This window comes from Bidens hawaiensis, unplaced genomic scaffold (genome assembly GCF_021521415.1).
Source record: "Bidens hawaiensis isolate Kalapana, Puna unplaced genomic scaffold, B.hawaiensis_p1.1 tig00081869_1, whole genome shotgun sequence".
In the NCBI taxonomy this organism is placed as follows: domain Eukaryota; kingdom Viridiplantae; phylum Streptophyta; class Magnoliopsida; order Asterales; family Asteraceae; genus Bidens; species Bidens hawaiensis.
In genome coordinates, this window is record NW_027503849.1 from 10460 (window position 1) to 27161 (window position 16702).

At 31.2% G+C, this 16702-nt stretch overlaps 1 protein-coding gene and 1 long non-coding RNA gene across 4 annotated transcripts; one reads left to right on the plus strand and one right to left on the minus strand.

Annotated features, from left to right (window-relative positions):
* Positions 1-665: 665 nt before the first annotated feature.
* LOC143607401 (uncharacterized) lies at positions 666-3629 on the plus strand. The gene is made up of 3 exons (XR_013148964.1): positions 666-975; positions 2535-2572; positions 3585-3629. It is a non-coding gene; the product is annotated as an uncharacterized LOC143607401 (long non-coding RNA).
* Positions 3630-10560: 6931 nt separating this feature from the next.
* On the minus strand, positions 10561-13807 carry LOC143607402 (vacuolar protein sorting-associated protein 55 homolog). 3 transcript variants are annotated; one of them, XM_077082859.1, is made up of 5 exons: positions 13735-13807; positions 13281-13420; positions 13153-13192; positions 12232-12316; positions 10561-11019 (listed from the first exon to the last, which is right to left on the minus strand). In XM_077082859.1, the coding sequence occupies exons 2-5, from the start codon at positions 13377-13379 to the stop codon at positions 10824-10826; spliced, it is 420 nt and encodes a 139-aa protein (XP_076938974.1). In that variant the 5' UTR covers positions 13380-13420; positions 13735-13807; the 3' UTR covers positions 10561-10823. The 3 variants fall into 3 exon arrangements, with proteins under 3 accessions (XP_076938974.1, XP_076938976.1, XP_076938975.1); XM_077082861.1 differs by having other exon boundaries at positions 13281-13380; positions 13735-13804; XM_077082860.1 differs by lacking the exon at positions 13735-13807 and having other exon boundaries at positions 13281-13425.
* Positions 13808-16702: the final 2895 nt, after the last annotated feature.

Genomic DNA, 16702 nt, shown 5'->3' on the forward strand with positions numbered 1-16702 from the left:
ACCCCTATATATATATATATATATATATATATATATATATAGGATCAGGATCATGAGAGAACCTTTTTGAAATTAAGAACTATAAGAACCATTTTAGACCACAAAAAACCCAAAAATAAAAAATCATAAAATAAAATAAAACACAAAAATCAAAAAAGTAAAAAAACCAAAATTCTTATTTTATCAACCCGGTTTCATAAAAAAACTCGGTTTAGCTAAATTATATACACATATGTATAATATATATATGTACATTTACATGTTTTTTTGTACACATGTGTATAATTTATGTTAAATGATGCTGTACATATGTGTATATTACGTAACTAAAGATTAAATAAAATTATACATACGTGTATAATACAACGTTTTTTTTCCTATTTTTTTTATTTTTTCAATGAAACCGGAATGAAATATAAGAATTTTGGTTTTTTTACTTTTTTAAAATTTTTATTATTTTTTGTTTTATGATTTTATTTAAATATTTTTTAAAGGTGTTTTTAGTGGTCCAAAATGGTTCTTAAGTTCTTAATTTGCAAAGGGTTCTCTTAGAATCCTTACCCTATATATATATATATATATAGGGGATGGTTCATGCGAGAAGTAACATTAGAGCGAGAAGTGCGAGAAGTGAATCTCAACCATTGATTACACAAATCAATGGTTTAAGATATAAGATGGCATTTTTGTAAATACTTTGAAAACTTGCAAACATCTTTTATGCCTGAAAGGGCAAGATCGTCAATTAGGTTTAGGCTTACAATAAGGAACGTCTGCTATCCCTTGTTTCACTCCCAAACCGCTGGACATAATGTGTAGTGTGGAATCCCGATCGACGAATTTAAATCGGACTGAATTTGGTTGCTTGTATATAACAAGAAATCTTGACTCACTTCTTGTTACCAGAGTGTTTTGACGCATAATTAGGGGTTTTTCATCTACTACAGTGACCGAACCTTACACAAAGGAGTTGAGGTACGTATGATAAACTGTGGTGTTTTTTTCAATTAAAGTGCCCTACACCTAATAGTTTTCTAAAAATTGTTGTTTTATTTTGAATCAAAGTGCCCTACACTTTGAATCAAATTAGTTGTAGTTCGTCAATAGAATTTGGGGTTTTGAAGCAAAATTAGGGGTTTTGAAGAAGAATTGTGTAGGCTTACAATAGTTCTGGTTAATTTTTTTGTGTTTGTTAAATATAGGTATATAACTTAAGCAATATAAAGTGAAAATCCCAACATTATATTAATGCGTTGTCCTTATACCTACATTTAAAGTCTGAATACCTACATGAAAATATCAATTCAATAATATATTATTTTGAGTTTAAAAGCATATTGTGTCTTCTACAATACAGTGTAGGTATTCACGGTATTTGTGTAAAAACACACGAAAGTACAACTGTGTATGAACTTTCTTTGCTATGTAGGATGATATGATTATTGTGGACATATATTAGTTTAAGTATTGTGTAGGGATTATTATTTGTTGTGTAAGGTTGTAATTATGCACTCGTGTAGGGATTATTATTTGTTGTGTAAGGTAGTAACTATGCAGTTGTGTAGGGATCATTATTTGTTGTGTAATGTAGTAACTATGCGGCTGTATAAAGATTATTATTTTTTGTACAAGGTAGTAACTATGTGGTTGTGTAGGGATTTTATATGTTGTGTAAGGTAGTAACTAGACGGCTGTGCAGGGATATATACTTGTTGTGTAGTAGGAATTTTTATTGTTGTGTAATGTAGTAACTACGCATCTGTGTAGGAATTTTTTATTTGTTGGGTAAGGTAGTAACTATGCAGTTGTATATGGAATTTTATCTTTTAGTTGTAGTTCATCATAATGACCTACACCAAATTATTATTATTATTATTATTATTATTATTATTAATACTTTTGTTAATTGAGAGTTAAATTTGTAAAACTATAAAGTGTAAAGAATCCCGACATTAGGTAAATCTGTTTTTTTTTTTACAAAAATTGAATACATGTAATTGTAATATGTAGTAGTAATATATTATATGGATGCTTAATTCTGGAAGAATATGCATGTTGAGTGCACTATTTAATGCTATTGTAGTCATAAGAGGTCATGTTTATGTTTCTTTTAAGAGTTTATGCATCTCATTGTATGGTGTAGTAAGTATATATTGATGGTTAAACTAAGTGCATAAATCTTGTTAGATCGTGTAGTTATTAACAATTGAATATTACGAATCGGTGTAGTTGTTTGAACCCATATGTAGCATATCATTCTGTGTAAGATTGTTAAAAGTAGTAAGTATTTTTAAGTTAGTAATATTTATTTTGTACTTGAGTAACATGCCACTGTATCATTAGAATGTCCGTTTTTAGTTTATTTACAAAGTCTATATGTGTGGTTGTTTTGTGTAGTTAGTAGTAATAAATGATTAAGTAGTGGTGCCCATACAAAGAATATACATTCTGTAACTCTATAATTGTAATTACATTGAGTAGTTAGTGATGCTTAACCCAAGCATTTAACTAGTAAGTGCGATTTACATTTGCAGGTCAGGCTCGCAAATCCATTCTTTCACAACGCCCAGCAGTAAGTTTGGTCTTTATCTAACTGTTAGTGTAAGGAGACTTTTTGTTGATGTATATGATATATTAGCAGACTATGTATGGATATGTGTAGGGTATACATATTTTGTAAGGATACTTTATGTTGATGCGTATGATATGTTATTCGATTGTGTAGTCTGTTATGTTGAAATGTGAAGTCTATATGAAAACTGTGTAGGGTGTGGTGATAATGTGCATGGTATGCATATTGTGTAATGAGGCTTTTAGCTGATTTGTATGATATGTTAGTAGATTGTGTAGGTTGTCATGTTGAAATGTACAACATATACGATTTATGTGTAGGATGTGACTAAAATATGCAGGGTATACATATTGTGTAAGGAGACTTTTAGTTGATTTGTATGATATGTTAGTAAACTGTGTAGGCTGGTATGTTGAAATGTGAAGTGTATATGAGTTCTGTGTAGGGTGTTGGTGGTGTAGGATGCATAATGCGTAAGAAGGCGTTTGGTTGATGTGTATAACATGTTGGTATGCATGATATGAGTAGACTGTGTAGGCTGGTATGTTGAAATGTGAAGGGTGAAGGGTATACCATTTCTATGTAGGGTGTTGGTGATAATGTGCAGGATATACATAGTGTGTAAAAAAGGCAATTAGTTTTTGTGTATAATATGCTGGTTTTCACGATAAATTAACTACATATGATAGATGAGCGTATGAATTATTATATGCTATTTGGTGTTTATGTGAACAAATCAATGATGACAGTGTATGTAGGATATGTTGTTTGGTGTATGTGTGAACAAGTTTTAGTTGACCGTGTATGCTATGTAACGGTGCAGGATATGATATTTGGTGTAAGGATATTGTTAGATATTGTGTATGATAGGTGACTATGTAAGCTATAATATTTTGTTACTTGTGTTTATGTATGAATTAAAAACGTTGCATCTTGATACTAATTTAATAAGTATTATCATGTTTGATACATAACAGATTAAAAGAAATTTTTTTTATTTTGGATGCAAAAGGAGTATTGTGGTGAGCTACCTAAGGACTCTTGGGATGGTGGATCTCGTAGAGGAGTCATTAAATTACAAGAAGGTGCTCAGCATTTTAAGGACTAAATAATACACAACAATGATTCTGTTAGGTGACATCAACAATAAAAATTAGACATGGATAATTAGATTTAAAAGCATTAAAGTCATATTAAATGGAATTGCATTAAAAAGTTTTTTAAACCTTGTTTTGTTAAGATGAACAGTTTTTGGTGATGAGCCATTTTGTTTTGATTATTCCTACATATATGTAGATTATGTTTATTTTGAGTAAGTTGCGTGGTTGGTAATTTTTCAAAGTAACAATGTAATGTAATGGGTTTTAAATTTAGTTGTGAAATTAACATATTTGATGTTCCCTAAGTTCTTGTAATGTATTATAACCAAGGTTTACAATACGTATTGGGTGACTTGGTATTTATCAGGTATGACTGTATAACTACACTAAATGAAAGATATGCAATTGCTTAGGATTATGCCTAAATGTATGTCTTTATGACCATATTATGTAGTTGGTTTGTTTTTTTAGATTTAATGTAACAGGTTTTCAAGATGGCTGTTAGAAAATGTTTATATTCCCTTATAATTGTTGTGAATTTATGTTTATGTTTTACCATAATTATTAATTTTTTTGCTTGATGTTGATGTGCAGGTTCATTGAAATGAAATTAGCAAATGACATTAAATTATAACCCTAAACTTGCTTATACGAATTAAATGATAACTAATTCTGCTGAGTAATTGTTTGGTCACCCTTGTGTTACGCAAAATTAGTTTTGATTATATGATACTAGAAGATAATTAGCCAAAATTGACATGAAAAAACCTTGAATGTGAATGGATCGATGATCAAGTAATGAGCATAACGAGAAGTGAATACGGAATCTAATCTTAGCTCATGATGAAGGATCACACTGGTAATTATAACATCATGCAATAAAATGTTTAAATTAATAGTTACAATATATATAATAGATAACAAAAGTGTAATAATATTTGAAACAGTCATAAAATTAATAATTACCAAATATAGGATGATGTTATATTACCAATATACCCATCTATATAATTTAATGGAAAATTAAAAAGAAAATATATGATTGGTTGTAATTACTTCTCGCACTTCTCACACTAAAAATACTTCTGAAATGAACCTAATCCTATATATATATATATATATATATATTAAGATAATAAAGAGTTCTAAACCAAAATTCTATGAAATTTTAGTTAATATGTATACTATATATAGTTCATGAGACAATGATAAATTAAAATATTTAATTTTAAAAGTTTTACAATATTAATACTTGGGCAAATTTGACTTTTAAATGCAATTAATTCAACTTACAAGTTTGCCTCCTTATCTTTAACCATATTATATTTTTAATTTCAATTTTAAACCAACTTTTCATCCACGAGTTTCAAACGACCATAACTTTTTCATATAATATTTTTATAAACAATTACACCATAATAACAAACATTTTATTCTCTTTAGATTGTGTATGATAATGTTATAATTTTTTCAATTTAAAAAAAAAATAATATGTTATGTAGGGTGCTCAATGTCGGATTTGATGGTTTTTAAGTTAAAATTATGAGCACAACCGTAGGTACCGATTTTTTATCGTCCAAATCTAAAACTTAACCATTGAATATTAAAATTGAACCATTTACCAACGGTTAGGTTACGATTTGGTTTGCACTTCGATGATAAATTGAGTTTAAAATAAAAATTATTAATCTATCTATACCAATAAACGGTTTCACGTTTTCAAACGAAATAATGAACACATTTACCACTAACTATAGACAAGTAAGGTGTCCACCAAGTGGCCCAATGGCGGCTTAGCGTCACCAAACTTTTCATTTATATATATATATATTATATAAATTAACATCTTTTAACACTAACTTTTTTAGTTTGTTTTAAGGCTGGCATATCGTGTATACCCGTACATGATAAGACACGAACACGAAATGTGTTGTACACGACACAAAAACTTATCGTGTACCTGTGTCCCAAGCACAAACAAAAACCTGTTAATACCTGGTACACACGATAATACACGATAAGAGCTGTTTAGAAACACATATTTGACAACCAATTTAGTGAAACAAAAGTCGTATTAACCTAATTTGGGTTATGAACACAAATCGAAGCTCAAATGGCAATATATTAGGTTGAATAAAATCATATATAAGTTCAATTGATGCCTGAATTAATGGATGAGTGATGATTTTTGGTAGTATTTGCAGTACAAGACTGTGACGACGTGGAGAGTGGACACCGGAGGAAGCATTGACGGCTACGGGGCTGATGGTCGGAGTTCAAAGGTGGAGCTGATGGTCATAGTTTAGAGACGGAGCGGACGGCCGGAGAAGGAACTAGAAATGTCGTGAGAATGTGATAGTTGAGAGAAAGTGAGAATGTTTTAGGAATTTAGGGTTTAGGATAACTTATAATTATAATTATATATATATATATATATTGGATTAAGATAATGTGAGAACTATTTTGAAATTGAAAAATTTAAGAACCATTTTAAAACACTATTCTCTTAAATAAATAAAAAAAATTATAAAACAAAAAAAACTCGAAAATAAAAAAAAAGTAAAAAAAAACCGAAATTTTCTAATTTTCATCCCGGTTTTATAAAAAAATAAAAAAAAGTTGAAAAAAATTATCAGTTTCACAAAGTATACACATATGTATAATACTTATTTTTTTTAATGTTATACATGTTTTTTATACACATATGTACAATTTAAGGTAAATGATAATATACATAGGTGTACATTACGTACCTAAAGATTAAATGAAATTATACAATTGTGTATAATACGAAGTTTTAAAAAAAACGGAATTAAATATAAGAATTTTGGTTTTTTTTAATTTTAAAAAAAAATTTGTTTTTTTGTTTTATAATTTTTGTAAATATTTTTTTAAAGGTTTTTAGTGGTCCGATATGGTTATCAAAGTTCTCAATTTTTAAATGGTTCTCTTAGGACTGTAATGATACTCATCATATATATATATATAGAGTTGGTATCATTTAAGAACTCTAAAAAAGTTAAGAACTATTAGGAACTCTAAACAACCAAACACTTTTAAAATTTTTTTTATATATTAACATTATTTAGGATTAGTTTTATCATATTTTATATAAAAAATGTTGGTTATATATATTAATCACAAGTTTACATATGTGTAAAATTTATGTACTAATAAATATACATAGGTGTAAAACAAAACATAGACATGCATAAAAACTGATTTTCAAAATTGTAACCGAAAATATAGATATAAAAAATGATAAAACTACACTTAAATAACATTAACAAACAAATTTTTTTATAAAAAACGTTAGTTTTCAAGGGTTCCTATTAATTATAAAACTTTAATCAAGTACTTAATATGTACTTAACAGGTAAACATGTATTTTACCTGTTTGGACATGAAAATTAACAGCTAGATTCGTGTATACCTGTTTAGTACACGAAACCTGTTAAGCCTTAATGTTTCTTGTATTCGTGTATCGGGTATAAATTGCCGGCCCTAGTTTTTTTTAGGTTAACTCATAATTTGTATAACACATGTAAAGTATTATAAAAGTTAAATGTGATTAATGGTAGGGACAAAAAGTACAACCTTTCACAAACGTCTGGATTAAGTTTGCATTTTTTTAAAATCTTGGGACCAAACTTGCACCACACGGGCCATTTCTGCACTTTTTTTTTCAATTGAAACAAAACAACACTTTAAAAATCACTTAATATGCTTGTTAAAGAATCGAACGTTCTGTAAACTGTTCGTGAATTGTTCGACATGAAGTTCGTTTATTTTCGTTTAATTAATAAACGAACGAACATGAAGAACAAGAATAAAAAAATAGTATTTGTTTAATTAACAAACGGACTAACATGAATAAAAAATTTTGTTCGTACATTTACGTTCTTGAACGGTTGTTCTTGTTTGTTTATTTATGTTAATTTATATTCGTTTACATATCAATAGCAAATAATTAATCATTATCCGGAGGAGTTATCTATTTAATGGTTTTATATATGCATGTTCAAAACGGTTTGGGACTAGGAACCGGAACCGGTTCCTAACCGGTTCCTATATTCAAAACCCCCTTTTAAACCGGTTCCAGGCTCGAACCGGTTAGGGAACCGAACCGGTTCTCCCACCCTCGGACCCCTAACCTATCTAACTGGTTCTTACCGGTTCCTAACCCGGTTCCTGTACCGTAACCGGTTCCAACCGGTTACAGTGTAAATTTTATTTTTTTTTTCGTTTTTCGTTTGCGATTTGGATTCTAAACTACGATTCGTATTTGTATAACATGAAAAATAAAAAAAACAATTAACATAAAAATAAACAATTAACTGATGAAGAAAAGACAACTACTGAAGATGTTTGCCACTGAAGACAACTACTGAAGGTTGCCACTGATGACAAGTTGACAACTACTGAAGGTTGCCACTGATGATAACTACTGAAGGTTGCCACCGATGACAACTACTGAAGGTTGCCACTGATCACAACTACTGAAGACTGCCACTGATGATGAATACTCATCAGTGGGAAAGCTGCCACTGATGAGGAATACTCATCAGTGGGAACAGTCATCAGTTGAATCAGTGGGAAAGCTGCCACTGATGACAACTACTGAAGGTTGTCACTGATGAGGAATACTCATCAGTGGGAACATTCATCAGTTGCAGAGTTTGTTGTCACTGATGCAAAATATGAATCAGTGACACATCAGTTGCAGAGTTTCATCAGTTGGAACATCATCAGTTAAATATGTAACCATTGTACAATGTAAACTTGTTCATTGGATTTGCAATACAAGTGCATTTAGTTTTTTTTTTCCGTTTTTCGTTTGCGATTTGGATTCTAAACTACGATTCGTATTTGTATAGCATGAAAAATAAACAAAACAATTAACATAAAATTCATTTTATTTACTTTAAGAAGTTCAAAAAAAAAGGTTACATGTTTTAAAATCTTCAAAAACAAACTAATAAAACATTAAACTTATAAATATAAAGTTGTGACATATTATTTCTAGAAAAGCCTTCTTGTTCGTCGTAATTATTGAGCGGCGACTTCTTCATCGGAATTACTTGTAGAAATGTCTTCTTGTTCGTCGTGCACTCGAACATCAAGTGGTGTTTCATCTTCGAGAGTGGTTACGTGTTGAATACGATCGATTGAGTCCAAGTGATCCTTTAAGCAAATGCACATCTCCACCGACTCCGAATTTAGTCTTGTTCTTCTCACCGATATTACCCTGCCACTAAGAGAAAAAGCGGATTCCGAAGCTACCGTAGAAGCTTGGACGGTTAGTAAATCACGGGCCATGGTGGCAAGAATCGGAAACTCGGTTTCCTTTACCTTCCACAAAGCCAAGACATCAAAAGTGCCATATTCCTCTTCGGATAAACCGGTAGAGTAATCATTTGCACTATACCTTCCTAGTTCGCTTGAAGGGGTGTTACCCCTTTGTTTTTTAGCCGTTACGTTGCGAACGGTGTTCATAAGGCTAATAATGGGATCTCGTACTCTAGTAGCACTTGAATTTGATGAAGACCCCCCCGGCATAGGCATGTGTATGTTTGACCCATATTTATTTAAATAAAAGTCATACATAAATTTAAAATTCAAGTTAAAATCATTTTTTGCCTCTGTTGAAAAGTTTGGGTCAACTTCATGCATATCTAAGGCTGAAAAAATTTCGTCTATCACACATTCAACCCCCGTAACATTTAACATTGGGTTTAAAGCGGCGGCGCAAGTAAAAACCGGTGGCAATTCAAGAAAGTATTTTTTTTAATTTAAACTTCATTGGTAATATGATGTTTGAAAACATTGGACTTTTATTTTCAAATTCTTTAAGATTGTTAACGATTAAAAATAACTCCGAAAGAACCAAGGGACTTGTCGGATAATACGTTCCCGATAGTTTCGTAGTTGATGTTTTAAAAACTTCAAGAAAAGTCGATAAGTCATTGATAATTTCCCATTTCTCATTTGAAAAGGGGATTGCCAAATCATTCTCGGCAAGATTAGAATGAAACATTTGCAAAGTTTCTCTTTGTTTCAAAGCACTTTGAAACATTATGCAAGTGGAATTCCATCGATGAGTTACATCCCAATTAGCTCCCAAAGCTTTTCTTCCCGTATCTTTACAAAATTTTCTATATTCCATTTGTCTTTTTTTACTTTTCTTAAAAACTTCATGTATCATTAGTCTAAAATCGTTTATAACCGATGTAACCTCATCCGAAGCAAGTCCGTCTTGCACGATTAAATTAATGATATGTGCAACACACATTGAGTGAAAAAATACACCATTGCAAATCGGCGTATATTTTAATTTTAATTTATCAACCGCCGATGTATTATTCGACGCGTTATCAAATGCCATTGAAAATATTTTATTTTCTAGTTTATAAGTTTTTATAACATAATCTAAAATTTCAAACAAATTATCTCCCGTATGTGGATACTCAAAGAGTTCGAAAGCAATGGTGCGTTTCATCATTTCCCACGATGACGGGTCTACCCAATGAGCGGTGACACAAAGATAAGATTCGGGTAGACCATGTGGAGCCGACCAAACATCACTAGTTAAGTTTACGAACATAAATGAATGAAGAAAACAAACATAAATGAACATAATGAACCCAAACATACATGAACGAACATATATGAACACAAATAAACAAATATAAAACTTTTATATTTGTTTATTTGTGTTCATATATGTTCGTTCATGTATGTTTGGGTTCATTATGTTCATTTATGTTTGTTTTCTTCATTCATTTATGTTCGTAAACTGCTCGTTTAGATTTTAAACAAACGAACACAAACATGCCCTTGTTTGTGTTCGTTCGGTTTGTTTACAGGCCTAACACATAGAAACAACTCATAACAAAAAAAAATCCATTCAATTTATGTAAATGTCAAGTTTCAAATTTGAACATGTAAACATACACAAACAAGAACCAGGTAAAGCTTTTTCCGGACCAAAATAACCACATCCATGATACCAGAAACGACAAACGTTTCCAATTTTCTGGAAAAGCTTTTGCCAGGAATAACAAACCGAAAACACAAGAATAATGTCAACAAGTTTACATATTTGCCACACAAAGAAGAAGCTTTCAAGCAGCAAGAGGGTGATGTTTGATTCAGATCACACTATACTCACCATCATCACTATTCATTCCAATGAAACATAATATTGCCATAACAAACACAAAAAGTGATGAAATCTCCATTGCCAATGCACCCCATGTAATCACACCCGCGTGCTTCAAGATCACAGGAATTGCTACACTTCCCACTGCTGAAGCCCCCGTTAGAAACTTGGTTGCATCCACCCAACTGTAAAGCGAAGGGGGGGGGGGGGGGGAGGGGGATTTAAAATCGGTTATTTGTGTTGAATTATGTAAATAATTAATGTACTACAGAGACAATGCGGTGAGGTATTTATTTATTACATTTTTATATTTCTGATAGCAAAATTTAGATAGTAAAACCTCTTAACAATTATATATATAACAATTACAATTCATTTTGTGTATTGATGCTGTACTTGGTGTTTTGTTGATATTCTGGTCAACATCACCCATCTTTGGACCCTTAACTTAGATAAGGTTTTCCTTTTCATTATTTACCCTTACACATTGTTATAATTACCTTGGCTCTTATTCATTGGTAACTAATGACATTTTAGCTTCTTAACTTTGATAAGGTTTTCCTTTTATAATTTTTATTATTTACCCTTAAACTTGGTTATAACTACTATTTAGACCCTCAACTTTTAGTTTTATTTACACTTTATTGTAGCTATTATTCAGAAACGGGCATGCATGCTTAAACATTTTACATCTACTTTTCGTTTGTCTGAGCATCTTCAGTTTCTATTTTTAATGGCTTGAATGGGCTAAAGACCATGGCTGGGTTACGGATTAGTTTATTTTAACAGTTTTACGCCTTCGCCGCGGCATGGGGATCTTAAAACTAGTTTAATATACGACTAACCTTTATGTACCACCTAAAAAGCTATATGAACAACCTAAATGAGCACAAAATCTGCCCATGTGCACACGAGTCATGCAACTCACGCAGTTTTGGCTAGGAGCGTAAACAGGTCAAGCAGGACTCATGTAAGCTCGATTTGGTTCGTTAAGAGTTCGAGCTGTACTGATGAGTAGTTTTAAAGTTTGAGCTTGGCTTGGCTCATTTGTTATTAATAAATTTTTTTATCAATAAATTTATATCCATTTATATAACATATATTTATAATTACAGTTTATTCATATACCATATACCATATTATTTAGTTGTTTTTATCATAAACTTTATGTATAATAATTATGATAACGTACATATAGATTTAACACATTAAATAGAAGCTACATAAACATTGGGCTCATTTAGGCTCACTATCCTAGTCGAGCTCGATAAGTAAAGCTAGGGCACGGGTCCGTTCATTTAAAAAGAGAATTTTTATGCTCAAAAACTCGTTTAAGCTCGGTTTAGTTCGAGTTTTTAGCAATAAAACGCGTACACGGTATTTCAAGAAGTGTATACCTGTTTTCAGATTCAGTGAACAACACAGAAGTATCCGACCCAGCAAATATTACCAATGGCACAGGGAGAATCACATACATCAATGCTGCATCAAAGCAAAATGATGCCATCAATAAGTAACGTTTCATTTGGGAAACTGTTTTATGCTAAAATGCACTACGGTATCTCAATATCTAACTAGTCTTCAAGAAAGAACCATATGAAGTTATTTATGATGGTACTGATAATATACATAAACTAATTTTGTTTGAAATCTTTCCAAAAATAAGTACATAGAACTAAAAGATACATTCAATCCCCCAACCCGGTAGTGTTTGTTATATGGTGTGAATAGTTTCTACACAAGGTTGTTAAACACCTGGTTCACACTAAAGGTGAGCAGAAAAACCGAATAAATGAGCCAAAACTAAATATTAAGAAAACGATGGTTCTGTTAGAAATTTAACCAAACCTAATGGTATGATTATGGTTACATGCGTATAAATAACCGGATTGAAGCAATATTAAACCAAATTTTTATATATTTCAAGTTTTATAAATAACAGAAAATATTTTATTAATTATTTTTTGGATATTAATATCACTCTTTGCTTATTCTCCTATATAGACAAACGATTTCTGGTTAACTCAGTTATTAGAAAATGTGGTTCAGTTAACCAACGGCTTTGGACATAGGTGGATTCAAATTTTAATTAATAAAAACCAGTCAGTTATGAAAATCTAAGAACCAAAACATCGGTTAAAGGTTCAGCTTTAGTCCATAACCAAACCGACCCATGCTCACCCCCAGTAGATTCCATAAAAATGGCAGTTACAATTGCTTTGCACAGCATTCTTCCTTAACAATAAACGATGTGCTGAGAATTTTTTGTAAACCACTTCAATATTCATGTGCAAATACAAAAAATATTTGAAATTTACCTGTTAGCATTGGCCACCAATTATTGTACAAAACACAAGCCTGTCATAAAAAAAACCCAGATAACGTAAATGACGCAAAGAGTAAAACCATATAACATCCACGTAAATAACGAGTGTTTGCATCTTACTAGTATTTGCAAAATGATCCCGCCAGATACCAAAATAGCCAAAAGAGCAAGTTTCCCAGAATTCAAACAGGTAATCAGATAACCTGGTATGTCTGCCATCCTTCACTCTCAACTCATCAGGGTTTTAACAGCAAATAAACCTAAAGTTTAAAACCAACAATGAATATTATCTATCTGTTGTAAAACCATGCCTAGCCACAGGAAATCAGAGGGCTACGGATTCGATTTCACCCAAAATCTTTGAAGCATTTGAAATACTTATTTTGAAACATTATTATATTATAAAACTTTGTATATGTACATATGTAATTCAAACCCTATCAATCCCGATTAATCGCCCATCGCCTAGCGAGTCCTCCAACACCATATACATACATATCTACGGAATCAGATGAAGGCATAAATAAAATAATATACTGCTAGTAATTTGAAAGCAGAAGTTGTTAATTCGTACCAGAGGATGTTGAATTCAAGAACTTGGTTGGAGTTAGGGTTCGTAATTGATTATTATTATTATTATTATTATTATTATTTGTATTTTCACCGAATACATACATGATTGATGATGATGCATAAGTTTAGTTTTTATTTATTTATATATAAAATCCTCTATGTATTACTTAATTACAAATAACGTACTTATTTACTAGTGTTTTAACACATAAACCCCTAAATGTTTTATTATTATTTTTTAAACGACAAAGAAACTCAAATGCTAATTAGGTTTTTTTTCCATAAAAATAAGGGTAGTGGAAAACAGTATCTAGTTAATAGGGATGCTCAAAGTTGGATATCGGGAGGTTTGGATACCTGAACTTCAAATATCCGAATATTTCGGATAGTTGATTTCACTATCTGAATCCGAAATATCCAAATTTTGAAAAAAAAATAATTATAAAAAAACTTTTAAAAGTACTACTTTTCAAAATATTTCGAATATGAAATTTTGGAAAAATGATCCGAAATATATCCAAAAAATTATCCAAAGTATCCAAAAATTATCTAAAATATCTTAAATACATGAAATTTATATATAATATTTATTATTTAATAATTATAAAAAATATTATGGATAGTTCGGATATCCAAACTATTTGAAAATTTTCAAAATCACTATCAAAATCCGAATTCGAAACATCCGGTACCCGAGTTTCGTGTATCGGAAATTTCGGATATCCGAATTTTGAGATAATTTAGATTCGAATTTACGGATACATAAAACATCCCTACTATTTACACACTAACTTCTTTCTTTCCATCATTTTCTTTTCCTTTTTTTCATAAGTGAAACTCTGAAACATAGTGTAAAAAACGTTTTTATAAAAGCATATACAATAGAGGTGTTCAAAACTTATCAAAAATAAATTAGGTGAACATTTTTTTAAGTGGGTGTTTGGCTGAGCTTATTTTTTTGTTTTTTGCTTTTTGGAGGGGTAAAATGTCCAAATACCCCTTCAAAAAGCAAAAAAGCTTCAATTTGTTGCTTTTAGGTGTTTTTGGATGGGCATTTTGGACATTTTGCCCCTTCAAAAAGCAAAAAAAATAAGCTCAGCCAAACACCCTCTAAAACATCAACTTCAACTTTAGTGATAAACTAGTATTTTGACCCCCGCGTTGCGGGGGGTTTTTGAAACAGATGAAACTTTCAATCATGTACAGGCAACATTAAGCAACATTAACGATCTAACACCAGCGATACCTGTATCTGTTTTTCATGTTTTTGGTATAACTTAATGGTACATATACGGGTGCCGAAACAATAAAATCGATACTGATAATAAAAAACAAAGGCAGTGGATTACGAATAGTTTTTTGTGTTTGCATGACATACAGCAATTGTAGAACTTCATTATAAGATAAGTGTTGTGGCCTTCATTATAACATAGCTTTCGTAGTTGTTACAAAAAGACTTATGCTTGTGCATTTTGACTTAGGCTTAATGTTGGTCTTGTAGGAGATAAATGTTGCAGCCAGATAGTGATTTAACAAAAGTTGGAGTTGGTATAGCTGGTCTTTGATGAGGTTGTGTTTATTTAAGCTGCCTGCTGTGGTGTGTAAATAATATGCAGCTTGTTCCAAAGCGAAGGCCACCTGTTGACATCATGCTAGTTAATGAATATTCTAAACAATATGCACCAGAAGAACTATCATTTTATAAACTTATTATATTGATGAACTTTGAAATACCTCTTCTGCTAGTTTCTTTATAACCTTTGCTGTTGTATCCGTATTGTGAAGTTCAAAAGTTTAGACATTCATAAATCTACTATTTCAAGAGCTATTAACTACTTATCAAAGGTTCATGTTGGCAAGACAAAATGATAACCTTATATTACGACTGACATCATATTATAGAAAGGAAAGCTATCAACTACATTAAAATCACACCAAGAAACAAAAGCGTACCTTCAGTTCTGAATTCAAACTTTAATCTGATTGGGCTCAATGTTAGATAGAATTGGGCATTCACGAATGAGCTTTTGGCGCCGAAGTGCTTAAACCTACTCAGGTTTGTAACGAACATATTTCTCATCATTCATTATCACATCTTTACCATCCTTGCAGGAAAATGACATCATCACTCATAATAACCAAAAATATTCACAAACTTTTGTTATCACCTTTTTTCCACTAAAACACCTAACAACAGCTGATTAATACTCAACCCACTATTTAAAAAATTTTCGCACTTGTAATAATACTAAAAATAACTTCTTGAAACCGTCTTGTTGGTTGTTTACAAGATGTAGATCATGTATTTCACCAAACTGTTTTTTTCTCGTCAGACACACCCATAAAAAACTAAAAACACAATCTTTTTTCACCAAAACCCCTCAAAACACCTAATTAACTTACAACCCACTAAGGCACTAATTATAACACTTATGTGGGTCTCTCAATTTTCCTTATTTTCGCATAATGAAAGTCTATATATTATCATAGGCACTTGTGCAATAAATGAACAACGCCAAAACTTAACACTACAAAATATAAACGAAATACCTCTTAGATTGGCATGGCATGAATTCTGCATACGACAATATATTTAAGTTCAGTTCTAGCTTTTGCTTGTAGAGTCTGCAATAGCCATCTTCATTAAAAACAATAAAGTAATTAAAGATAAAACATATCACATTAGTTCCTATGGTAAGTTGGATATCAACTTTCGAACACTAAATTGAATTCAAAGCAATTGAGAATCAGTTACCTTCTCGCGAGGTTGGGGACTGTTATGGAAGAACGTAGAACCGGCTTGAAGAGCCGAGAGATATGATCTCGGATGCGAACTGGCGGCAATTATGAAATTGGAAGCAAAATGTAAAACCGAACATGCGAAAAATGGCGGCATCGGCATATATCAACATTTGTTCCATAACTGATATTGGAATCAAAAATCCTGTCAAGCGTTTGATCAAGCAAAA

Excerpts from the sequence above, each read along its gene's own strand:
- LOC143607402 (XM_077082859.1), bottom strand. The coding sequence starts at position 13,379 with ATGGCAGACATACCAGGTTATCTGATTACCTGTTTGAATTCTGGGAAA. Across the intron at positions 12,317-13,152 it reads TTGGTGGCCAATGCTAACAG|CATTGATGTATGTGATTCTC; the intron begins GTAAATTTCAAA and ends GCTTTGATGCAG. Across the intron at positions 11,020-12,231 it reads TTCACTGAATCTGAAAACAG|TTGGGTGGATGCAACCAAGT; the intron begins GTATACACTTCT and ends TTCGCTTTACAG.